Raw genomic sequence first — 25,611 nt, 5'->3', positions numbered from 1 at the left:
ACAGGGACGGGCCAGAGGCGGGGCTTCGGGACTGCTGCAGAGCGGGCCTGACCACGCCGACCCCGCAGCGCCCAGAGCGCCCGCGGCCGCCCGGCTCCCCGGCCTCCGCCCCGCGCCGCCGACAGGGGGCGTCCGCGCTCTCGGCGCCGCGGCTCTGCTGAGAAGGCGCCGCCCGCGCCGGGCAGCTGGAGCCGCAACTCCGGGCGCCGGCTCAGTCGTCCCCGCCGCCGCCGCCGCCGCCGCCGCCGCCGCCGGGCGCAGGCTCGCTCGTCCCCGCGCTCGCGCTCTCGGGCCGCCGGCGTCTCCCGGCCGGGTCGCCGTTGCGCTCGCGCAGTGAGTGGGGCGGGAGCCGGGCCTGTGGGGCCGGGGCTGCGGGAAGTCGGGCTGAGGAGAACGGCGGGGGCGGCGCGAGCCCGCGGCGGGGCCTGGGCGGGGGACTCCGGGGACTCGCGGCCGCCGCGGGCTCCGGGCTCCCGCTCGGGTTCGGGGCTCGGTGCGCGTGGCCGGCCGGGCTTGGCTTGTGGGCGACCGCGGAGTGCGGCCCGACCCGGCCCGGCCCCCGCGGGTTCTGCGGGGAAAGGATTGTTTTTGGGGAGTGGCGCTTATTAGTCCGCACTGCCCTAGTTTAAAGCCCCGCCTTTGGGGTTTTCTGCACAGATTGCAGCTTTCTGCTGGGATTTTGGAATGTCTGGGCGTTTTAGTGCTGGGGGTCAGAGGTGAACCATGGCGAGGTCGTGGGGAGCCCCTGCAGCACCTGCTGGGCGATGGCAGAAGAGGCTGTGTCTGGGGGTGGGACGGAGAAACGAAACGTGACTGAGATCCTGTTTGGATATTCTGCTGAAGTTGTCATGTTTCTGTTCAGTACACCAGTTCACACAGCAAGTTGATAAACCCGGTTGTAGTATTTGGTAATGCAAGGGGTTTGGGTGACAAATAGACCTGGAGTGATCTGGTTTGGCTAAGAATGTTTGGGATATCTGTCTCCAATGTATCACTCTTGGCAGGCTCTTCTTTTTCTCTGTTGCAAATATTCTAGTAGGTTAATAATGCTGGGGTAGTACAGGCCTGAAACCGAGAAGTGTTTTCAAAAGAGCAAAGGTCCAGGTGAGCAGGTAGATGGGGTAGGAGAATCGCCCTTGAGAACGAGGTGCCTGAACGGATTCTTAGTTTTTTTGTAATGCCTTAGAAAGAAAGATAGCCATAGATGATGCCATCAGTAAGGTTTGTGGCTCGAATTTTCTTCAAGCACATTTTAGCGGAAACAGTATCATATAAAGCAATCTTATAATCATTCCTATGAATCTTTCCGTGTATCTTGGATGTTAATAGCTGGGGTCTATTTTAAATGGACCACATATAATTGTGTTCTGCTTTATCTTGGAGACATCCCTGAGTCATGCTTTCTAGAAGTTCCGAGAGCTCATGTGTCTGTGAGCGCTAGTTCTTCCTATGGCAGCCAGCCGTTGTGGGAACTCCTGGGAAAGGAGGGCCTGGGCAATTGGGAGCACAGACTGAACTCCACCTCCATGTTTGCCACTGTGCCTGACTTCGCTACTCAAATTTTGTTTATGCTTCCAGGAGTAAAGAGCGATTTACTCAGGTTCTCATGTACTCATAGCTAGAGCCCTTCTCTGCTGGGAGGCAGCACAGTGACTTCAGAATTCCATTCCTCATCACTGCCCTGCCAGCTAGTTTTACCTATGTTGTGTTTAGTTCTGGGAAGGTCATAATTGCCCATTTTTTTGTGGAAACTAAGGGGAAGTGGAATTTTATGATTTTATTTTTTTGTACTCTGACAACACTTTAACTGGAGAGTGTGTATTCTTCTCTTTTGATACTTTAGAAAACTTATAATTCCTTGTAAGACTTTCTGCTTTCTGCTTTCATCTCCTTTTTTCTAGCCCACATGGTTGAGAGAGGAGGAGAAAGAGAAAAAAGTCCATCTCTGGTTTAGTTATCGGTAATTTAGTTTTATAATTCCATTATCCTGGTGTGCTTGGCAACTTGTGCTGGCCTGTATGAGGATGTTAACTCATATGACTCCTTTAGATGCCATTGAACCAACTATTATAAAAAAAAAAAAATTTCACTTTCAAACTCCCACGTTTCCAAGAACAGAGAAACTTAGTACAAAGGCAATTTGGAAGGTAAGTGTAGGTGGAGAGAATTTACTGAGTCTTTGTTTTGGGATACCAGGTCCAGAGGTCCCTGTAGAAAAGCACTTGAAAGGGCTACTCAGAAACTCTGGGAAGGAAGCGATTACTGTTGTCTTACTCCTTAGCGTTACAGCTTGTAGACTGTTGCATGGGAGTAGGACTTTTTATTTGTGTTATTTATCGTAGCCCCTAATGCAGCTTTGCGTGCTGAGAAGGATACCACTGGGGGTTCTCACATGGTTTTAAGCAGTTAGCTTACTGAATTGGGCATTCTTCAGATTTGCTAGGTCAGTAAGTTCATAATTTCTTTCAGGCTCCTAGAAATTCTTCAGGATTTGTTTTTCTAAACTACCTTCTCACATGCTGTTCATTTATACACTAGCTACAGTAACCTTTGAAGCTTAGTCTTTAGGATGAGTTTTATTTGTATCAAAGGTCAGATATTTTCAGGTGAACTGATTTTACAAAGTCAGAAAGCCTTTTTTCGAACTTTATAGTTGTTGTTTGGTTACAGGTTCTTTAGTGAAGGAAATACTTTTAAAGGAATTTTATGAGGACTGCCTCACAGATTTTATTAAAAAGTATTTCTTTACCTTCCCCTCAAGTAAAACAGGCCTGTCTGATGCCCACTTGATGGCCTTCTGTTGCCTGGCTTGTGGTTATTTAAACTTCTCATTAAGTCCTCCACTGCAGATTATGCCGAATGGGAGAGAAGATGAAAAGGAATTGAATTGTTAGCGCCCTGGGAAAGGGTTCAGTGGGAGAGACTGAAGCTGTTCTGGAAAGTCTTCTCGGCTGTGTGTTACTGCATCCATGTCTGAGATGTCCCTGATAGTTATCAATTCAGAACCTGGCTGTTGGATAAGCAAGAATCTTGCCCCCTCCCTGTCTCTAGATTCTTGTAGAGATGCTCCACTGCAGTAGATATTTACAAAGCAAGGCGCAGAGATCATTTTTAAATGAATCAAGACTACGTTTTTTCCCCTTTTTTAGTTTATTAGTGAACAATTTATTATTATTTTTTTTTGGTAGTTTAGTTATATTGGAAGTGACTAGCAGAGACTGTCATTTTATTTTGATGTATTTTACATACAAAGCCTTGAGGTACTTTTTAAGAAACCTGAGCTTGGATCACGGAGCTAGCTTCATAGTAAGGTACAACCTGGCCCAAGTGCCTCCGCCTCCAACCCCCACACATGAAGAGAGGGAGGGAGGGAGAAAAAAAGGAAGGAAGGAAAGAAGGGAGGGAGGGAACACGTACATTTCCATGACTGCTTTCCTAAATTATTAAGCTTGAGGAACATTATATATTTGTAGCCAGACCTTGGCTTTTGCTATGGAAGAGATTCAGAAACATCTAATTTTTTGCTTGTTTGTTTTAATGTTTGCACAAGAAGTTATCTTGTTTTGATTTAGAAGTGAAGACATAAACATGAAAGATTAGTCCTGGCATAAGAGCGGTGACATTGCCGGGCGGTGGTGGCGCACGCCTTTAATCGCAACACTCGGGAGGCAGAGGCAGGCAGATCTCTGTGAGTTCGAGGCCAGCCTGGTCTCCAAATCGAGTTCCAGGAAAGGTGCAAAGCTACACAGAGAAACCCTGTCTCGAAAAACCAAAAAAAAAAAAAAAAAAAAGAGTGATGACTTTGCTGATTTTCTTAGGTTTTGGGCCTCCATTCCTCATTAGCCATTTGAATGTTCATGAACTGAAATTCTTCCTGTTGCTTAAGATGGGACAGCAGCCATCAGTCACACTACTGAGTAGGTTCTTGCCATTTTTATTTAGTGGTGGAAATTTATACAGACTCATTATAACTAGTTAGTTAGCTTAAGTTTTCATAAAATTGTAAATAAGGTGCCAGGTGGATGGAGTTAAGAGTTGACTATAGGGAGTACAAAGTTGCTTTCACTCTCTTGTTTTTTGTATTTTGTTCTTTGAATTTCTACTATAGGAGGGGCTTTTGGAAAAATCTAGACGAGAAGTCAGAAAACACAAGTTCTTGTTCAGGTGTTCCTCCCTCTTTATCTTAAAACTAAACAGGACTGTGCTCCCCAGCAGAAAGACTCTAGAACACTTCTCAGGCTGCACTTGTCCCACTCGGCCATCTCTTCTCTGCAGCCCTGCGTTTTCCCACTTGGAGTTTAGGTCTCTTCCTCCCGAGGGCTCCACCAGTCCATTCCTAGTATAGAGCAGTTTAGAATTATATTGTGGACTTCAGTTGTTGCATGTTGCCTTCTTTCATAGATCGAAAGCTCCACGAGGTCAGGGTTACACTATCTTATTCCTATTTGTCTGTATTTCACATGGGCTCCCCTGCCCCGTGATAGTAGTCCTAAAATAAATTTTGGTTGAATGATTATTGAGGCAGTGGGTAAAGAATACTTTGAGTTTGGGGAAATGCCTTTTAACTCACTTCGTCGTTGATTTGTTGTTATTAGTAATGAAACCAAAAAATTGGTAAAGCTCATTTCTTCCATTTACATCAGATGTGGTTTGTGGAGTAAGTCAGAGAATGAAAAGGTAAGATAGCTCTGGTCTTCATCTCACTATAGTTTGTTCCATCTCACTATAGTATGTGGAGGCCTGACTGTCTGTACCCAGCTGCTGAGAGTAAAGAATGACAGCTGACTGCTCTGGTCAGTTTAGCTTGTTTGCTTTGAAGAAATTGTAAAGGTGGAGAAATAGCTCCTGCAGGCTCTGATTTCAGCCCCTGCTGTGCTATGCAAATGTTCTCTACATGCCTGAGTGACCTTTTGAGAAAGAGCCTTTGTGATCTTCTCTAGCCAGGGCTTGTTCTTGTTTTGGTAATGGGGACCAGATTCCACTAAAAATGGGAAAAATGCATCTTCAAAGACCTCATACAAAGCTGGTGCTTTTCCTGGTGAAAGGACTGATGAATCCATGTTTCTTGGCATCTTTGCTAGTGATTTTGAAATTTGCTTTGCAGTTTGCTTTGCAGGTTGATTTTGGGAATATAGTGTGTGAGAGGGAACTGATGAAGGCAGTTCAGTAGCTGGGGAACTGTGGCATGCCCTTGAATTGGAGATAAAAGCAGATTGAAGCTGGCACCATCAGTTCAAGGGCATTTGCCAGTGGCCTAAAACTGGCTCTCATGGCACTGGCTGAGTGACCCTCAGCCAGGTCTGTAAGATTCTTTTTGTACCAAATTGTGCCTTAACAGTGTGGCATTTAAATTGGTTTCTGTCTGTTTTGATGAATGTACAAAGAGAAATACTTCATTATTAAGCCTGATTGGTTTTTTACATTATAAGATAATAATATATTCTGGTGTTTTTCCCTTGGAAAGTGACCATTACTTTTGAAGCTCATGATTTTAAATGCCTTCTGATATTCGTAGTTTATATGACTGGCATGCTGATCCAAAAGAATCTCCCCCCTCCCTTCTCTTAAATGACTTTTTTGATGTAAAGCATCTTATAGGTCTGAATCAGTGTAAAGTTGTAGACCTAATCATAATGTTCTCTGAAAATCTAAAAATTACATCTTCAGAGAAGAGTGGCAGAATTTGTCAGATTTTTTATTACATGTGGTGCGTGTGACTGTGTGTGTGGAGGTCAGAGGACAACTTGTGGAAGTCAGTTTTGTCTTTCCACCGTGAGGGTCCTCGGGATCAAACTCAGGTTTCCAGGTAAGCAACTTTACCTGCTGGGCCATCTTGCCAGCCCAGAGAGAGAGACTGAATGATCCTTTCCTCTTTCTCCAAGTATAGGCTAGTTCTTTGTGCCCAGTGGGCTCCAGAGGTAAGGACACAGCATGGCATAGCTTTCTTCCCCACATCTTTGGCCTGATGTAGGTTCTAGTCTTTGTAAAGTTTGATCTATTACCTTGGGCAGAATAGCTTTTATTCTCCATTGTCATAGTTATGTGTTTGTTTTTCTTCTTCCAGAGTCTTCTAGCTCCTGGGCTCCTGAAGACGCAGTGCTGGAGCAGATGGATAATGGAGACTGGGGCTATATGGTGAGTGGTTCTTGCACTTTGAAGGCTGGCAAATGATTTTGATGTCTTTCTTAGTTGCACATTCATAGGCTTATCTTACAAGGATGAAAACTATGAATTTGTGCAGCTCTATCTAATTTGTCTAGATGTATTTGGGGTGAGCATTTTTATTTGGTTTGATGTTTTAGTGAAAGACTCAATGCATATTCTCCAAATAGCTTAAAATTTTATTTTGTTTTAATTATGTGTGGTGAAGCAGTGTTCTTGGAGGCCAGAAGAGGGCATATGATCCTTGGAGCTGCTGTGGGCCACCTAGACATGGGTACTGGAAATGGAACTTAGGTTCACTGAGTAGTACATTGCTTTTAACCCCTGGCATCTCTCTACCCCCTAGTAACTATTTATAATCACTAACGTCAGGTAGACCGTGATGCTTTGGTGTTTGGTGTATATTACTTTTTAAATTCTCTGTTCATAGATTGGAATGTCCAAAGGGCTGGGGAGAATAGAATGGAGAATTCTTTGTTGTAGTAAAGGGATTAATAGGTAGGAGTTTCTTCTCACATGCAGTTTTTACATGTGTCTATGTCTCCCTATTTCCTTCTTCATCTGGTGAGAAATATTTCACTTTCTTAGAACCTGAAGACCGTGTTTGATTTTTTTTTTTTCTTAAATAGGATTTCTAAAGCTGGAGGTGTGTTATTTTGAGAAGCTTCCTTCTTAGAATTAAAGGTCAGATTGCAGCATTAATGTTATAAAAGTGGATATACAATCAGATTATGACATTTTGGAGCTGCTACCAGCCCTTGGGTATATGGTAGCTTAGGGCTAGACATAGGCTAGATTGTGTCCACCAAACCTTATATATTTTAATTTAGTCTGGGGAACTTATTTCCTGGGCATGATGGCACAGGCCTGTAATATCAGCACCTGGGAGGTAGAAGCAGGAGGTTTGTGAGGTTTGGGCCTGTTTTATCTTCACAGTAAGATACTATCTCAACAACAACAAAAACAAAAACCAGAAAAGAAAAAGAAATTGTTGCTTCCATGAAGAAAATTACCAAGATAAATTCTAAACAAATTTTTATCTTTAAGATACATTTTGGAGTTGGAGAGCTGGCTCAGCAGTTAAGAGCACTTATACTCTTGCAAAGGACCTGGGTTTGGTTCCCAGCATCTAGCCTATGGCTCACAACCATCTGTACTTCCATTTCCTAGATCCATCCATACCTTTGGCCTGCATGAGGTACATATACATACATGCAGGCAAAACACTCACACACATAAAATAAATATATAAATAAATAAATACACAGATTTTGTAGCTGGGTGTGATGGCGCACACCTGTGATCTTAGGATTGAGGCAGAGGCAGGAGGATCAGGAATTCTAGACCACCCTTAGCTACACAGTAAATATAAGGACAGACTAAGTTATGTGAAACTTTATCTAAAAAAAAAAATAAAAAAATTAAAAAAATTACATGTCTCCTTTGAGGAGAAAAACCCAAAGAAGTCCCAGAGTTAATTGTTGCTACATTATCAGATTATTTTTATTCTAACTTCTGTTAAATTTTTAAAAAATCTTAAGGTCATGTCAAATGTGGTGGCACATACCTTTAATCCCATTAGGGAGGTAGAGGCAGGCAGACCTAACCCAAAACCTCTACAGAGTCTGGACTTGACTGTATGATACTAAAGGTCACACCTGGCAGGAGTAGAGTAACTTTTAAAAGATTGGATTTATGTGATTTGAGAGCAAATGTTGAAGCCCTTCTCGAGTGAGTTTTATTATTGAAAGTAAAGCCATTTTGCACCCTAGAACTGCCAGATATATTATAGCTTGAAGGGATTTTTTTTTTTTTTTGGAGCTGAGGATCTAACCCAGGGCCTTGCGCTTGCTAGGCAAGCGCTCTACCACTGAGCTAAATCCCCAACCCACTTGAAGGGATCTTATGCTTGCTTATTGGTATTTATTTTCTTAATTTGTTGAAATTAAGATTTTATGATTTCAGGTGATTGATTGTTTTTTGCATTTCAGATGACTGACCCAGTCACGTTGAATGTAGGTGGACACTTGTACACAACGTCCCTTACCACATTGACACGTTACCCAGATTCCATGCTTGGAGCTATGTTTGGGGGGGACTTCCCCACAGCCCGAGACCCTCAAGGCAATTACTTTATTGATCGAGATGGACCTCTTTTCCGCTATGTCCTCAACTTCTTACGAACTTCAGAATTGACCCTCCCCTTGGATTTTAAGGAATTTGATCTGCTTCGAAAAGAAGCTGATTTTTACCAGATTGAACCCTTAATTCAGTGTCTCAATGACCCTAAGCCGTTGTATCCTATGGATACTTTTGAAGAAGTTGTAGAGCTGTCTAGTACTCGGAAGCTTTCTAAATATTCCAATCCAGTGGCTGTCATCATAACTCAATTAACCATCACCACCAAGGTCCATTCCTTACTAGAAGGCATCTCAAATTATTTCACCAAGTGGAATAAGCACATGATGGACACCAGAGACTGCCAGGTTTCCTTCACCTTTGGACCATGCGATTATCACCAGGAAGTCTCTCTCCGGGTCCACCTTATGGAATACATTACAAAGCAAGGTTTTACAATCCGAAATACTCGGGTGCATCACATGAGCGAGAGGGCCAATGAGAACACAGTAGAGCACAACTGGACTTTCTGTAGACTGGCCCGGAAGACAGATGACTGATCACTAACCCTCAGGAGAACTTCCTGTAAGCTCATGTTTTCTTGGGACATGGAAGAGACTGTTATTGTTTTTTAAATCATAGTGTGCCCCCCCTTTAATATTTGTATTTATTTGAAGGCATTGAGGACCAGAAGTTCTGTGTATGAGCAGTCTTCTCCCTGTTTTGTTCCCAAGTATGCATGTGCCTGTCAGAGTCTCCAGAAACCTTTTTTTTTTTTTTCTAAAAGAGATCTGAAAATCATTATGATATATAATCTACCCTTAACAGTGCTAAAATGATTTCTGATAATGTGGTCCCTAACTCAACTGGAAGGCTAAAAATACAGTGATGAAAGATTAAGCAGAGTATTCATGATGTCTTTGAGAAAAAATCAGAATATCATGTATGGTGACCTCATTTCCAGACCAGTAGGCAGCAGTATATTAAAGGAAACCTGGCCAGTCATCTGCTGGTACTTGTTAAGGACCGCTTCCTACAGTTTGACAACTGTTTCTTTCTATGCATATAAATCAAGCAACCAAATATCTGTAGCCATTGAAATGTCTGACTAGAAATATTTATATTGGATTCTTGATACAGAATGTCCCTGTGGTAGAAACCTTATGCCTGGTACAGTTTCATTCCCAAGTGTACTGTCTACCAGGAAAGAAAAATCTAATAAAAAATGGAGTATGAACATTAAGGGTTGTATTTATTGTTATGTAAGGGGAAAATCATATTCTTTGTCAAAAGTATGCATTGTTTATGTCCCAATTAAACTGCTTATAGCACATTTGTAATAGAGTTGACAGGACTCAGTGGAACCTTAGATTTGAGTTCATAAAGCCAGCTGTGTTACCAGAGATAAACAGTTTTGTCTTTTCAGATAGGATTTACAGTGAATATTACAGGGTTTTAACTGCCACAGCTATGAATATGACTCACTCCAGCTTGTGCTGCACGTGGGGACAAAATGACTCCAGTGATTCTATTCTCATGTATTGTGGTAGCCGCAAATGTATGTTTTTATCAAGCTTAAATTCAACTCTGAGAAGAAATAAATTGCAGTAAAGGATTGGAAACACTTGGGAAAATGTATGTACATTTGCTTATTTCATGATTGTCTTGTTTCAGAGTTGATGTGATTCTGTTGCCTGAAAGTTACTCATTGGAAGGAGTGTATTAATTATGGTGAGACTTTCTAGTTTGTGAACATCACATAACAACTTCCCTGTTTTAAGGGAATTGTGGACTTCTGTGGTTTTGGCCCTAGGGCAGACAAGACACTTTTCCTCTTCTCTGAGACTATTCTAAGATTCTCCCTTTGAAAGGAAGATGAACATATTTACTTACATGTCTCTTTGAAAATTTAAGATTGCCAAACTACCCCCCCTTCTTCCGCACACATACAAGAAACCCATGATTACCTCATCCTCAAACTAGGATACTTCATTGTTATTTACCGGTTGCTATAATTTCAGTATATTGATGAACTGGAGAAAAGAAGTTACCGTTTGGAACATTTGCTCCTATTGTAAATTGATATATGGTTTCCTAAATAAAGATCCAAATTGGTCATGTGCCATGGAGTAGCTGAAGTCAATATGAAGTAATGATTTGGGTTCAGAACTATTGTGGAAGGCTCTGGGTTAGAGCACTTGCTGCTCTTGCATAGGACTGGAATTTGGTGCCCAGCATCCACAGCAGTGGCTCACAATTGCCTGTAACTCTTGCTCTAGGCAGATCTGGCACCACTGGCTTACACACACACACACACAGAAACTATATATACATATACATATATATATATAATGCACATATATATGCATATATATGTTTAAAGTTGTAGAAGTAGGAGTAATACTAGTTTCAAGTTTGGGAAAAGGGAATATTTCTGAGTTCTCTTCCTTGTCCCCATTCTCCCAAAAGGGAAGTTTGCTGTTGGCAAATTTTCTCTGGTTCACTAATTATTAGCAGGTAAATGATTGCTTCTATGAATAAAAGCAGCTAGCAGGATTTTTAAGTTTTGTTTGTTTTTTCCCTCAGTCCTAGGGATTGACCAAGGTCTTGTTCGTGTTAGGTAAGTGCTCATCATTTAGCTGTATTTCATGCCATAACTGTTTTATGTTGTTGTATAGTTGAAATGAAATGAAAAATGTAGTTTGGTTATATTTGAATATATTGAGATGATTCTGCCTCTTTATGAAATCTTAAATAATTTTTACTGTGGAAGAGTTGATTTTAAAAAATGATATGTTGCATTCTGAGCCTTTATATTTTATTTAGATTATAGCACATCCAGGTACCTTTGAAAGACTGCATATGTGTTCTTGTAAACCTAGGGTAAATGCTAAAGGTAAGTTTTGGGCCACAGGGGTTAGCTCAGTGGTAGAGTGCTTGCTGACTTCCATCAGACTTTTCGATCCCAGCATACCCTCAATAAATAAACAACATAAGTAGTGACTAATGAGTTTATTTGCTTTTGCTATTTTTAAAGGAAAATTCTAGCATTTAACCAAATACATACTACAAGTAGACAAAGGGAAATTTCAGATATACTCAGAAGTAGAATAATATGATGAACATTCATTCACGTACCAGCTTACTAAGAGTTGAGGAACTAGCCACTCTGCCTTTGTTTTAACTTTAAATCTTTATATGTATGCTGTAGTATCACTGTAGTACTTCTTGATCCTGAATACTGTTGGCTTTTCACAGCTTGGGTCTCCAGCTTTGTAGCAGCGGTCGGATATATTTCTCATAGGCAGGGTTCTCCTGTGTTTACAGGAATTACATTATTAGAAGAACACTTCTAGAATTAATAACTTCACTTTCAAATTAAGTACTTAACATTAAAAGAGTAATATTACCTAAGATTCTTTTTTGTTTTGTTTTTCGAGACAGAGTTTCTCTGTGTAACAGCTTTGACTGTCCTGGAACTCACTTTGTAGACTAAGATGGCCTTGAACTTAAGAGATCCACCTTCCTGCCTTCCAAGTGCTGGGATTACAGGTGTGTGCCACCACCACCTGGCAATTACCCAAGATTCTTAATTTTTCAAATTATTTTTAAAATTCATTTTGTGTGAACATATGGTAAACATTTTTCCAAAAAGCCTCCTTTCTTAGATTTTTAAACTGCATGCAGGTGGCTAATTATCAGAAAAACCTACAGCTTATTCTTTGTTTTTGGAATTTAATACAAGTAAAAGCCTTTAGTATTTGAGGCTCTTTGAAACTGAACATGAACCACAAAGCAGGCAACCAGAAAGAATCAGGTAGGGGATATTCTGTGTGTGAATAGGCTTTCCCACCATCCTCTACTGCAGCATCTGAGTTCTTTTCTTCATAGCTAAACTCTAGTCTTCCATACTATTTTCTTGTTTATTTTCTTTTCTTTTACAGTAAAACTATAAGGTCCTGGGGGCTGGAGAGATGGCTCAGCGGTTAAGAGCACTAGAATTCAATTCCCAGCAACCACATGGTGACCCACTACCATCTGTAATAAGATCTGGTGCCCTCTTCTGGTTCGCAGGCATACATGCACACAAGAGCACTGTATATGTAAGAAATAAATCTTAAACAAAACAAAACAAAAATCCTAAGGTCCTTAACACAGGTCTACACCCTTGTTCTCCACCATTTCTTCAATACTAGCACACCACTATTGCACAATAAATACTCTTTGAATGACGGAATGAACCAGAATGTTTAACACTTCTCACTATTCCTTGGGCATGTTTTTACAATATAGTTACTGAGAGATTAGGATTCTTGCAGGGGTGTGATGATGTACACATGTAATCCTGGCATTTGGGAGTTAGGAGTTCAAGGCCAGCCTAGGCTACACAAGACCCTTAAACAAACACTAAAAAAAAAAGGGATTCTTGGTTTGAAATGACCCCTGATGATTCTTTCTTGCTTCCTTAGGGAATCACTTGGATGTGATTTCACGTGAAGAGGGAGAATCTTCTGTGGCAGTTTTCTAGATCAGGCAGAAAGCCAAAAGCACACGTCATCCTATTTAGGGAGAAAGCTCAGCACAGGCTGCTCCAGACAGGTGAGGCTCCTGTGGCCCTAAGACATACAGCCTAGCACATAGCACTTTACTTCCAGCATATGAACACCAGTGAAAAATATTCTTACTTGTACTTTTGTGTTCACAGGGTACAACATAGTGGCTGTTTTACTTGTAATGTGCCTTTTTCTATTAAAATGCTGTACTTCAGACTATGGCAGATCAAAAAATAGGCTTTTCAAAGGATCTGAAAGTATAAGATCATGTGGCTATCTATTAGCAGTCAACCAAGTATCATTTTGACCAAGTGGGAGTCAAAGTCATCTGTAACCTCACATTCCAAACTGCCATTCATGAAAGAGCCACACTGCTGCACCTGTCACTTAACAAGGTAACATAAGGCTGGCTGATGAGTATTTGTGGTGTCTGGATGCACTGGCTGCTTTTGTATTATGTAGGTCATAAGAAGCTTCATCCTTGTTCAAATAGAAGGAAGTGGAGACTAAAGAGCAGGATGAAGTATGTCAGCATTTTACAGAATCAGTGGGATGGGCCAGTCATGTCTCATTTCTACAAACCTGCTATGGTTTCCAGATTAAAGTGTTTAAGAATGAACAAAAACAAGATGGTCCACTACAGTCTTTGGTGACCATGAGGAATCTAGGGGAGTGGAATGTTGCCTGGGTTGCCAATAAAACAGGTCTGAGCTATGTGTCTCAGCATTCTGACAGGTGAACAGGGAGAGGCATGATGGTTCTATGGAATACCAAAGGACATAGTTCTCTCTTGAGACCATGGGAAGCAGGCTGGATTAGGAAGAACTGCTTTGCTTTTATGCTAGGATTTAAACGTTAGCAAGGACAGAGGAATGATCATTAGAAAAGTAATGTGCTAGAAGTAGGCTAACCATAGGAGCAGTGAATGTGTAGGTAAATTGTTTATATTTCCTTGAGGTAAAACGATGTTATCTTGTGGATGGCACTTGACTGAAATGGACTGGCCTGTCTGGCAGCCGTTCTGAGGTTATGACTTTAGATGACAGTGTTAAGCTAAGCTCTGACGTGTGACAGAATACGGACTGTCAAGAGCAAGTCTGGCTAAGTGCGAGTGTTGGTCACTACTTTGTTAAGACACCTTTCTGAAGCTGGACTAAAGAGAAAGTTTTACCATCTGAAAGACATTTGTTTCTAAAATCTAATATACCAGCCGGGCGGTGGTGGCGCACGCCTTTAATCCCAGCACTCGGGAGGCAGAGGCAGGCGGATCTCTGTGAGTTCGAGGCCAGCCTGGTCTCCAAAGCGAGTTCCAGGAAAGGCGCAAAGCTACACAGAGAAACCCTGTCTCAAAAAACTGAAAAAAGAAAAAAAAAAAATCTAATATACCCAACACTGTGTGTGCCTATAGATAGATAGGTCCTTTGTTGGGATCATCTGTGTCAAATCTGCTCTTCAGGATGGGCTCCCTAAATTCGAAGTACAGTACTACTGGTTGATGTTCTTAACTTTGTCCAGTTAGGCTGGGATAACTGGAATTCCATCCAGAACAGTCTTATCATCATCCCCCTTATAATGTATGTACTTTTCCTGCCCACATATGGCAGCACCTCAAATTTCCTGTTACCTCTGATCCTCTTTTATCTACATAAAATGGAGCTAAAAGGCTGAAAATAAGTTTACCACTGATATGATTTATCTTAGTTTTGTTAATGTAAAAGCCAGCTTGCTGCTCTATGTGTGTGCCTTTGGGTATGTCAAGCCATGATTTAGAAATGAGCCTTTCTCTTAATGCCCTTTGCACATTCTGAGCTGTGCATTTTGCTGATTTCAGTTCCTGCCAAGTCGCACCCCTGATTTCTTTTATGTACTCCCTAAAAGTATTTTAAACAGATGCTCTATGTCAAGTGATTTTCAACCTAAGCGGAATTGATTAAAATGGGAAACATGGAGATGTATTTACTGCTTGTTCTCTGCTGTTTTACATAATTTATAATGGGTTTCACTCAACTACCTGAGTATTGCCTGGTGACTTCTGAGCCCACTCAAACAGACGTTCGTAGACATGTCCATCATAACAGCCGAGTGCAGAATTTAAACAATGATCCGTGAAGTCAAAAGCATCAGTTAACAAGATTGCATCTTTCCTGAGAGAGGAGACAAATTGTGAGCATTTCACCTTATTGATCCACAGGAAATAATTAGAAGTTGCATCATTATCTGCTGTTTGAACAATTCATCTTTGGGTTTTATTTTTTTTTTAACTTTTTTTTAAAAACTTTATTTGTATTTTATGTACATTGGTATTTTGCTCCCATGTATGTCTGTGTGAGGGTGCTGAATCCTCTGGAACAGGAGTCAAAGACAACTGTGAGCTGCCATGTGGGTGCTGGGAATTGAATCCGGGTCCTTTGAAGAGCAGCCAGCTCAGCTCTTAACTGCTGAGCCATATCTCCAGCCCCGTGGGTTTTACTTTTGTCAGTTATATATGCACAGGATAAAGAATCATAGAGTTCTTTAAGGCTTGTTATTTAAAAAAAAAAATAGGGCTTACCTACTGGGCATAAAGTCCAGTATCCAATTCCCAACATTGGAAAAAAATAAATGGAAAAAAAAGCAGCCTATCTAGCAGTGCGCTGGTTAGGTTTTTTTTTTTTTTTAAATCAACTTTACACAAACTAGAGTCACTTGGGAAGAGGGAGCCCCAGCTGAGGAATTGCCTCCATCAGATTGGCTGGTAAACATGTCGTTGGAACATTTTCTTGATTAATGATTGATATGGGGGTGCCCAGCCCACTGTGGGTGGTGCCATCTCTGGGTAGGTGTGGGGCATTTACCAACCAACCCCACAGCTCCCCAGAGTTTTCTTGAGTGTGAGCAGCAGGAAATATTAGATAGAAGGATTATATATTGTGGAGATAAACATAGAAAATAAAGGATAGCCTCGAGAGGGCCTGGAACCTATTCCAACGGGGCCCCGACTGTCTCTGTCCCAGGGTTTTAATAGAGACGCCAAGGGGTGGAGCAAAAGACCTCCTCCCCCAGCACAGCCAAGTGCAGACCATCTCAGACACCTGCACTCAGGCCCGTGGCCCTAATCATCCTCTATGCGGACCTGCTGGGTAAAGCCACGAGGAACCCGAAAACGGGCTCCCACAGATAGGTGGTCTTAGGTTGTATAAAAAAGGCAACTGAGCAGTCCACGGAGAGTAAGCCAGTACTCCTTCATGGTCTCTTCTTCAGTTTCTGCCTCCAGATGCTGCCGTGAGTTCCTGCCTTGGCTTCTTTCAATGATTGACTATAACCTGAGAACCAAATAAACCGTTTCCTCCCCAAGTTGGTTTTAGTCAGTGTTTTATTACAACAACAGAAAGCAACTAGTGCACCCAGCCTCTCTATTCCAGGTTTCTTCTCCTTGGAAACATTGTTGGTCTTTTAGCTGATATTTGAGCAAATATCTCCTAATTTTTTTGTAATGCTAGCAACTTCTTGATTCTTCAGTTTTAGATGGTATTGACTGACTGTTATAAAAGCAAGGGTTTCCTTTTTGGGGAGTAAAAGGAGACAAATCATGCAGTCCAGGCTTACCTGGAATTCTATGCAACCCAGTCTGGTATATAATACTCCCCTCAATTCTCCACCCCCAGACTCCTGATTGCTGGGATTACAGGCATGTTCTACACACTTGTCTGGATTGAGCAAGTTTCTCTTTACCCCTATCTCCTCAACCTCATGCTTCCTCCCCTTAGCTTTCCTGCCTTCAAATGTAGTTGTAATTTTGAAAATTAATGTTGACATTATGATGACTATGTGGCATCAAAACATTTGAGGTGGATAGGATAATAAACCTAATTATATTTGTGTGTTTTAAATTTTTGTTTTGTTTTGAGATAAAGTCTTGCTTAAGGTCTAGTTGATCTGAACTTCCCATGTAGATCAATTTGGCCTTGGTTGTTTTGTTCTTGTTTGATTGTTTTTGAGGCAGGGTCTCACTGTGTAGTTCTGGCTGGTTTAGAACTATGCAGTACACATGGAGGTCAAAGGACAAGATGCAAGAGTCAGTCTTTCCACTTGTGGGTCTCTGAGATCAAGCTTACATCATCAGCCTAGGGATTGAACTCACATTGTCAGTCTTGGCTTCAAGTACCTTTGCCCATCAAGCCATCCATCTTGCTGGCCTTTAATCTTGTTTTGACAGTAACTACTGAGCCTCCTGTTTTGACAAGAGCTAATGAGCTTAATGAGCACTTATTGTTTAATATCCCCTATGACTCTGGTGGGCTCAGGTCTCTCTGTAGTCATCTGAAATTCCATGGTCCATTGTATTCTCCCCCTAAAAATATATTCAGCAGTTTTTCTTTTTTTGTCATGCTGGTATAGCCCAGGCCACTCCTTGTTTTCACTGTTTGCCACCGCCTATGTGACTATATGTGGCTGGAAAAACCAGCCTACACTGCTGTCCTAAGAGTTCAGGTAGCTGAGCCACAGCCTAACGGTCATATTCCATTGCTTTGGTTCACTGACCCCCTCTCCTAGTGATTTTTTTTCACAGTCTTCCATCTTCAAGTCTACAGCTCCTACCTCCTCTTCCTTACCAGAGTGACTTTGCATCCTATTTCACTGGTCAAGTGGAAGTCAGATGAGCTTCCCATAGGTTCCCACCTCTGAGCATTATACACAGCCCTCCTTTACACCAGTCAGCTCTGATCTCTCCTAGTCTGCCCATTCCTTGGTGCACTAGATGCTTTCAGCCCTTACCTACAGGAGAAGGATACTTTTCCATCCTGTACGGTGTCAGAAACCCCTTGAGGTCATTCCATCTGTGTAGAAACTTGCTATCATCTCTCTTAAGACAAGCTTGGTAGGGGTGCTGGAGAGATGGCTCAGTGTTTAGTAACACTTGCTGCTCTTGTAAAGGACCTTGGTTTAGCTGACAGCAGTCAGATGGTGGCTCACAACTGTCTGTAACTCCTCAGGCATTGCACAGGTGTGTTGCACTTATATATATGGAGGCATACTTGTAAAATTAAAAAAATAAAATGAAAACAAACATTTGGCTCTCCTCCTTTCCCTCTCCACCCTAGATCTTGGCTCCTCTTTTGACTGAATTTGGGAGTATTTTGTTTGCTTGTCTCCAGTTCTGCTCTTTTTGGAGAGGACTGTATTCATTTCACTTTTACCTCCAGCACTTCGTGGAAACGACTCTTGTGTAGGTCTCCTTGCTGTCTTTGGAGGGTCCTTCTCATCCACTTACTCCTTGATGATACCATCTCTCTCATGGCTTTAAATATCAGCCACATGCCACTGACTTCCAAATTTATCTCTGCTGTGTCACCTGCTTACTGGCTTCTGTACTAGATTTCTAACAGGCTTTTTAAATGCACTGAATGCCAAAAACAAACTCCTGATCTTCTCTGTCTTATCTATGCCTAGCCCTTCTATAGCTTTCTCTTTTATGACAAATGGCCCAACTTCCTCTTTCTATCTTGTGCCATATCTAGTGGTCAGCCAACATTGTTCTATTTTCAAAGCATGTCCAAATTTTGCCTACTTCCCACCACATCAGTCAGTGCTCCACTCTGGTCCAGTCCATGATCATCTCTCACCTGGATTATTGCATTAGCTTTCAGACCCATTTCCTTGCTGCTATTTATTAATTATTTATGATGATTAATTTTGGGGCCATGAATTAAATCAGTGGCATTACATACACTTAGCAAGTACTCTACCTCAGAGCTGTACTCCCAGGCCCTGCTTTATATTATTCAAAAATATATATAAGGGGCTGGGTGGTGGCTCGGTTGATAAACTGTTTGAGGACCTAAGTTTCATTCCCAATACTTATGTGTGTAGGGGGAGGTGTGGGGGGGTGCTGAGTGTCATGTTGGGCATTATTTTTGTTTTGTTTTGTTTCTGAGACGGCATTTCTCTGTGTGTAACCCTGGCTGTCCTGGACCTCACTCTGTAGACAAGGCTGGCCTAGAAATCACAGAGATCCACCTGCCTCTGAGTGCTAGGATTAAAGGCATGAGCCACTACTTATCACTGGGGGCATTTGTAATCCTAGACTGGGCAGGTGGGGATAGACAGATCGCTCCTGGGCTCACTGGCTGGTCTATCTAGCTTGCTTGTGAGTTCTAGGCCAGTGAGAGATGTTGCTTCCAAAAAAAAAAAGCCACTGGTGCTTGAGAAAGAACACCTGAGGCTGTCCTCTGGTCTCCACATGTGCACATACACAAAACAACAACAAACAAACCTGAAATAAAAAACCCACAAAAATACCCGCTAGGTATGAATATACACACAAGGTTAGGTTGTTTCAGGTTATAATAACTGTGCTATGCTCAAAACCTTCCTATTCTCCCCCCACCCCCCACCCAAGAAACAGGATTTCTCTCTGTATCCCTAGCTGTCCTGGAACTTACTTTGTAAACCAGGCTGGCCTGGGACTCACAGAAATCCACCTGCCTCTGCCTCCCAAGTGCTGAGATTAAAGTCATGCGCCATCACCACCTGGCAAAAACTTTACCATTCCCACACATAGTAAAAGCCCAGATCATTAAAGTCTTTGCAGTCGTATACCCCATTCCTCCTGTCTCACTGTGCACCCACACCTTTGTCTTCTCTACCATAGCCATGCTTCCAACCTCTGTTGGCCTTATTTCTGGCTTCTGGGTAGATAAGTCAAGCATTCTAGTTTCCCATCTCCTTGTCTTTCTACATTGTGCTCAGCTTGTCTGGCCCTTTTTTCCTGGCAGCCGCATGATTTCTCTTGATTGCCCTAAGGCCCTTCCCTGAACTCTCAGGCCTTTCCTGGGAAGTCACCTTCCTAGCCACCCTCCTTCTTCGGCCTATTTAAATGCTTGAAGGTCTGGAGCTATAGCTCACAGGTAGAGTACTTGCCTAGCATGTTCAAGGCCATGGTTTTGATCTCCAGGAGCACACAAAAATTAAAACAAGAACATTTGAGACGGCAATGCTTGTTTGTGTGAGGGCCTGTCTCCTGCTTATAGGCACGGTGGACCTTTTCAGCCTGAAACTCTGTATCTTTTACTTGAGATAAAGTTTCGTAAATTATTTTATCGATGATTTGCCACCTTTTGGTTTTGTCTTTTTTTTTTTTTTGACCTGTCTTTCACATGATGGACTGTGAATATGAGTTTTCTTTAAAATATGTTAAAAAAATGTATTGATTGGCCCCCTTTTTAAAAGTCATTTTATTTTTTTGTCTCTTTCTCTGAGGTTGTCAGAACTCCATCTCCAATCCATTCACTGATGTTTCATTTATATTATCATTTTAAAATTTCAGAACCCTTTTTCTGCTCTCTGAATATTGATGGCATTTTTGTATTTTTGATCTTTCAAGAAAGACAAGGTTTGTCTGTGTAGCCCTGGCTGTCCTGGAACGTGCTCTGTAGCCCAGGCTGGCGTCAGACTCACAGAGAGAGATCTGCCTGGCTCTGCCTCTCGAGTGCTGGGATCAAAGGTGTGCACCACTACCGCCCGTCTGGTATTTTTGTTCTTATTTCATAGCTGCAGTATCTTGACCTTCTTATCTCTTTGAAGATATTGGTGATTTTAACAAATGTTTATTTTCTGTTTTTAAGTTTTACTTTCCCTGCAGGTTTATTTGTATCCTTCAAGTTGTCTTATTCTTGCTTATTTGAGTCTCCATCTTTTAGATTAAGGGCTTTCCTCTGGTGCATGGTGATCCTGAGTGTCTGATCTTAGCTGATAGTGGAGTGTTAACTAGCCAAACTAGTAGAAGCCTGGGATTACTTTTTAATGGGGTCTCTGTGGAGTGAGCTGGATGGATTGTAAATGCTAAAAGTGGCTTGCATCTTTAGCTCCTCCTTGGCTGCTTGAAGGACTATCTTGCCATCTTCTTAAGTACAGGCTGCTAGCCTTCTAGGAACCAATGGGAAATGTGCTGGGAAGGGCCTGTGAAGTGATTTTTGTAAGACAGTCTCGTCCTCAGCTGTGCTCAATGCTTTCTAGTCCACTGCCTTGCTGTTTATCCTTTTAGCAGAGCAGGTTCAAGAGGAAGGAGGAAACTGGGAGTCCAGTGTGTTCTGTCATCTCACCTTTACCCCACTATCAGACACAGCACTGTGTCTCTGCTGAACCTGTCTGCCAGTCACTGTCCACATGTCCTCTAACTTTCATGCTTCTTCTGTCCTCCTCTTTGTGGGTTGATACCTTTAAATTTTTTAATGTTTTAAGGGATAAGGGTGTGTAGCCCCTCAGTTGGTAGAATGCTTGCCCAGCATGCACAAAGCCCTGGGTTCAAACTGCAGCACTGCATAAAAACTGGATGTGTTGGGTAATGCTGGTAATCCCAGCACTGGGAAAACGAGGTCAGGACAATCACAGGTTCAAGGCTATCCCTTGGCTGTACAGCAAGTTCAAAGCCAGGGCTACATGAAACTCTGTCTCAAAACAAATATGTATTTGATGTTCATACTGATGTTTTAGTAGGGCTTTGGAAATGAATGTGTATGTTCAGCCTGCCATTTTTACTCAGAAGTCCCTCAGTGGAGGTTTTTAATCGTCACTTAAGGTACTAAGACTGAGCCGGATCAGTTCATTGGCCTCACACTGAGAGCTAGTTTTGGTGTCTCTCAGAATTGTCCTGCCCTTGATTTGTCATCCCCGAAATCTGAGGGTGACAGTGGCTAATCCAGGCACACAGCTGTGATTCTGAACTGATAAGAGCATGGGGTCTGTTTCGCACATAATTACCTTGCAGTAAGAAAGGAAACTTAGGACCCAATGTAAGTAAATCAATTTGTGGTTTCTAGGTGTGAGTTGGCAGTTTATGTCTCTGGCAAGGCAAGCACTTAGAAAAGCAGAATGCAGATTACACACACACACACACACACACACACACACACACACACACACACACAGAGGCATGCGTGGACCATGCTTATGAAGTGTTATGGTTCTCCAGCCAGGCCCAGGTGATTTTTTTCATGTGTTTTTAAAATGTTAATCATTTCAGAAAGACAGGCCAACTTGCATTTGAACTTGGTAGTACAAATTACACCCTTAGCAGTCCCATATTGAATCTCACTGCATTAAGGTAAGTTTAATACCTGGTATAATTGTACTAGGTATACTTTTGACCATTTTTGTTTAGATTATTACTTATTTATTCTGGTGGAGATGCCATGGTATGTGTTTGGAGGTTAGAAAATGCCTTTATGGAAGCTGGAACTAGCTTTCCACTCTTTGGGATCAAACTCAAATTGTCAGGCTTAGTGGGGAGCATTTTGACCCATGAGCCATCTCTTTGGCCCCATATTTGATAGTTTAAGTGAACAAACATTTACTAGCCACTAGCTATCGGTCAGATGCTGACATCTAGCCACAGGGGCTTGTTAATACTGCATTTTAGAAACAAAAGGCATTTGGTTGAAATTATTTAACCTCTTATAAAAACCTATACATATTTAAAGTCTTTTTACTAATAATGAGAACTGTTGGAGGTCTCAGGGGAAAAGTCACTTCCCTCCGCACATAATAAACATCATATGTTTTGCCCAGCAAAGTTTCAAAACTGTTGTGTTCTCAAACTAACCCATTTTTTTGTTTTGTTTTTATATATATACTGACACTAGTAAATAATTCATAGTGGTTGTTTTGGTTTTTCAAGACAGGTTTTCTCTGTGTAGCTTTGGTGCCTATCCTGGATCTCGTTCTGTAGACCAGGCTGGCCTTGAACTCACAGAGATTCCCTGGCTCTGCCTCCCAAGTGTTAGGATTAAAGGCGAGCGCCACACCGCCTGTCAATTCATAGTGTTTTAATACCTGTTTCTTCTAGTTATCTGGTCAGGACAGACTTTGGTTTTGATGTGTTTTATTTATTTATTTATTTATTTATTTATTTATTTATTTATTTACTTACTTACTTACTTACTTACTTACTTATTTATTTATTTATTAGGTATACAGGGTTCTGCCTGCATGTATGTCTGCAGGCTAAAGAGGATACCAGATTTCATTATAGATGATTGTGAGCCACCATGTGGTTGCTGGGAATTGAACTCAGGTCCTCTGGAAGAGCAGCCAGTGTTCTTAACCTCTGAGCCATCTCTCCAGCCCCTTGATGTGTTCCTAAAGCAATATTTACTGTATGTATAAAATACCAGGATAAATGCCACTAGTATTCATGTCTCTAAATTGTACAGGATCAGTACATTTAAAAAGTATCTGTATTATTGCTGTACAAATCAGTACATAAATTACTGAGTCTAAAAAAAGCATCTTGAAGGGATATAAGGGAGTAATAAAATACATTTATTAAGCTTGGTAAGAATTTGCTTAAAGCATAGTCAACAAAGACCTGGCTATGCATAACATATACATAATAATGAGCTCCCCAGGCACCGTACTACACGGGAGAAGAGTGATGCTCAGTGGTCAGAAGCTCTGAATGTTCCTAGCTCCTCCTCTGCTAATCATGCAAAGGTACAAAAGTTCACTCTCATAAACCTAACCTTTCTCAAGAGAACAGGAAGATTAAATCTAATTCAAAGGCTGTATGGATTAAATGAGATGATGCATATAAAAGCTTCGAGCATACAAATACCCATTAAACGCTGGTTATGATTAAAATTGTTATTATTAACATGCCCATATATAAGGAGTCTTGATTTTATTCACATTCCTTAGACACTTCTCCTTGCTGATATTGAAGAGTTCAACTGAGGTGGCTAATTTATTCTTTAATTTTTAATTTTCTCCTAATTCCTCTAATTTTTTTCATTAAGCCCTAATGCTTTCTGTTGGTATAATTGTGCTAGGTGTTAGCCTGTCTAGACCTTAAGTCTGCAAGGTCTTGGAGTGAGAAGCAATCTGTGCACCACAGTCTAACATGGTTTCAAGTCCTAGTCACTTACCGGATCAAGGGGAGCAGGTCAAGAAAGGCTGTTCTAGTCATGTCCACTTGGGCCCCAGACAGGAAACCATCATGAAGAAAGTCACCTGAGTTAGCCAGTATACCATGTAAGGCATAGAGGTCACAGAGGCGTTGGAGCACCTGCTGAATTGCTGGTTCATTGTCTAGTTTCTCCACAGCTTCCTTAAAACTCCTCACAGTGATGTAGTAGCAGTGAGCCTACAAAGACACAAAGATGCACAAGCCTTCTCATTCCCAGATCCACAGGCCATCCTGGAAGCTTGGCAAGATGGTTGGAGTAAGTGTGCCTTTCAGAGGATTGGTGGTTATTTTTTGTCTGACTGAACCTTTTTGATGTATGAATGTGTGTGTGTGTGTGTGTGTGTGTGTGTGTGTGTGTGTGTGTGTGTGTGTGTGTGTGTTGGGGGCTTGGTAGACTGTTAAACTGGGCCTTTGGAATCCTCATTTACTTGAGACATCTTCAAGAGCTACTTACTGTCTGCCATGTTAAGGCAGTATATGTGCACATGTGTGCACTGAGGAATATATGTGTAAAATGTATACTAGCAGAAGCATAAGGTCCTGGATGTAAGCAGTGCTGTTCACTAGGCCATGGAAGAAGGGCTGACTCTGTGGTTCTTAACCACTTAATATAGAGTGGGAATCAGCAAAATGACCACTGCCACCAAACCTCTGCCATTTGGACTCTTTCCCTCTCTCCTCACCCCAACAACTAAAGGATGAAAGCCTGCCTCAGTGGGAGGCCTTCAGGACACCTATTGTTTGTTAAATGATTAGATTGTGAGGCGGGTTCAGGGAGTAATTCCTTTATGAGGGAGGACAAGTGAGTTCTACTAGGGAGTGAGAGGCAATATTCAGCAGCAGGTCTCTCCCTGGAAGCTTCCAGAGGACAGACATATCTGTGCCTTCGTGGCACATGGGAAAGGAAGATATCTTGGCTCAGTTTTTTTTTCACTCCTCTGAGCTGTATGTCCTCCACCTTAGAAAGGATTCTGTTAGCCTCCCTATGCTAACTGATGGAGTCCTGGAGAGTAGTTGTTGGTGTGTTTAAAGCCAGCACAAAGGTTTGAAAGACAGACAAATGAACATTGGGCAAGTGTGTCTCCTTTCCTGTGATCTAAGGAGAGTGTACAGTTCTGGCTAACCCTCTGGGTGGTAGGGGTCTCAGTATAGCAGGCAGTAGACTAAATGGAATTCAGACGCCCAGAAGCTGAGGGCTGCAGAATTCATGCCAACTGTGGGTTGAATGTTGGGTCGCCAGGTGGCTCTCGTGTTCAGTCTGCCTGGCAGCCTGGCCTAGGAGTGCCTGTGCAGGTACTTTTCAGGACTGTTCTGAGAGTGCCATTTTCAGGCCTGGGCTTTGAAAATGGGAATGAACACTTCAGTCTTCCAGTTGTTGATAAGCGAGACATCTCAGGTGCCCCAGCTTAGGAGGCATTCTTACCTCTTCCCCACCCTGTGACTTTGAGTCCTGTAACCTGTGTCATGTATTTCTGCATCTCCCCAGTTCTCCCTACAGTCTCCACCATGCTCATGGAAGAGCCAACCTCAGGACAGACCGGGCTGCCTCTGCTTCCTTCTGATTGGCTTCCAGTCCTTTCCTCCCCCCTGCACCCTGCATGATTCTTCTAGAAGCTCTGATTACTCCTCCTAAATTTGACAGTCTCCACCTGCAAGGGAAGGAAGAACCAGCCATCTTACCTTGCTCCAGAAGGCCTCAGGCCTCGCCTCCCTCCTGCTCTCCTTACCTCACTTTAGTTCGGTTCTCCTGCTTTGGCCTCCCAGGCTCCTAGCCTTTTTTTCCTGGTTTGATACCTGTGCTCTCTTTGTTGGGAAACCTCTCCCAAGCTATCACCA

General features: G+C 42.1%; 2 protein-coding genes across 2 annotated transcripts in view; one reads left to right on the top strand and one right to left on the bottom strand.

Annotated features, from left to right (window-relative positions):
* Positions 1–248: 248 nt before the first annotated feature.
* On the top strand, positions 249–10,645 carry Kctd6 (potassium channel tetramerization domain containing 6). The gene is made up of 3 exons (XM_059274261.1): positions 249–333; positions 6,065–6,135; positions 8,154–10,645. The coding sequence occupies exons 2-3, from the start codon at positions 6,109–6,111 to the stop codon at positions 8,838–8,840; spliced, it is 714 nt and encodes a 237-aa protein (XP_059130244.1). The 5' UTR covers positions 249–333; positions 6,065–6,108; the 3' UTR covers positions 8,841–10,645.
* Positions 10,646–11,286: 641 nt separating this feature from the next.
* Positions 11,287–25,611, bottom strand: part of Acox2 (acyl-CoA oxidase 2) — a 28,223-nt gene continuing 13,898 nt past the window's right edge. Inside the window, exons 12-14 of the mRNA XM_059274262.1 lie at positions 23,735–23,952; positions 14,845–14,977; positions 11,287–11,595 (exon numbers count right to left, since the gene is read on the bottom strand). Coding sequence (XP_059130245.1) covers positions 11,533–11,595; positions 14,845–14,977; positions 23,735–23,952 — 414 coding nt within the window. The 3' untranslated portion in view covers positions 11,287–11,532. The remainder of the gene's footprint in view (positions 11,596–14,844; positions 14,978–23,734; positions 23,953–25,611) is intronic.

Source organism: Peromyscus eremicus, chromosome 9 (assembly GCF_949786415.1).
Source record: "Peromyscus eremicus chromosome 9, PerEre_H2_v1, whole genome shotgun sequence".
NCBI lineage: Eukaryota > Metazoa > Chordata > Mammalia > Rodentia > Cricetidae > Peromyscus > Peromyscus eremicus.
The sequence above is the reverse complement of the archived record's forward strand: the minus strand, read 5'-3'. Positions and strand labels throughout refer to the sequence as shown.

What these genes read in the sequence shown, in the direction of transcription:
- Kctd6 (XM_059274261.1), top strand. Translation starts at nt 6,109, where the DNA reads ATGGATAATGGAGACTGGGGCTATATG. An exon ending in ATGGAGACTGGGGCTATATG is followed by an intron (nt 6,136 to 8,153) that starts GTGAGTGGTTCT and finishes TTTGCATTTCAG; the next exon opens with ATGACTGACCCAGTCACGTT.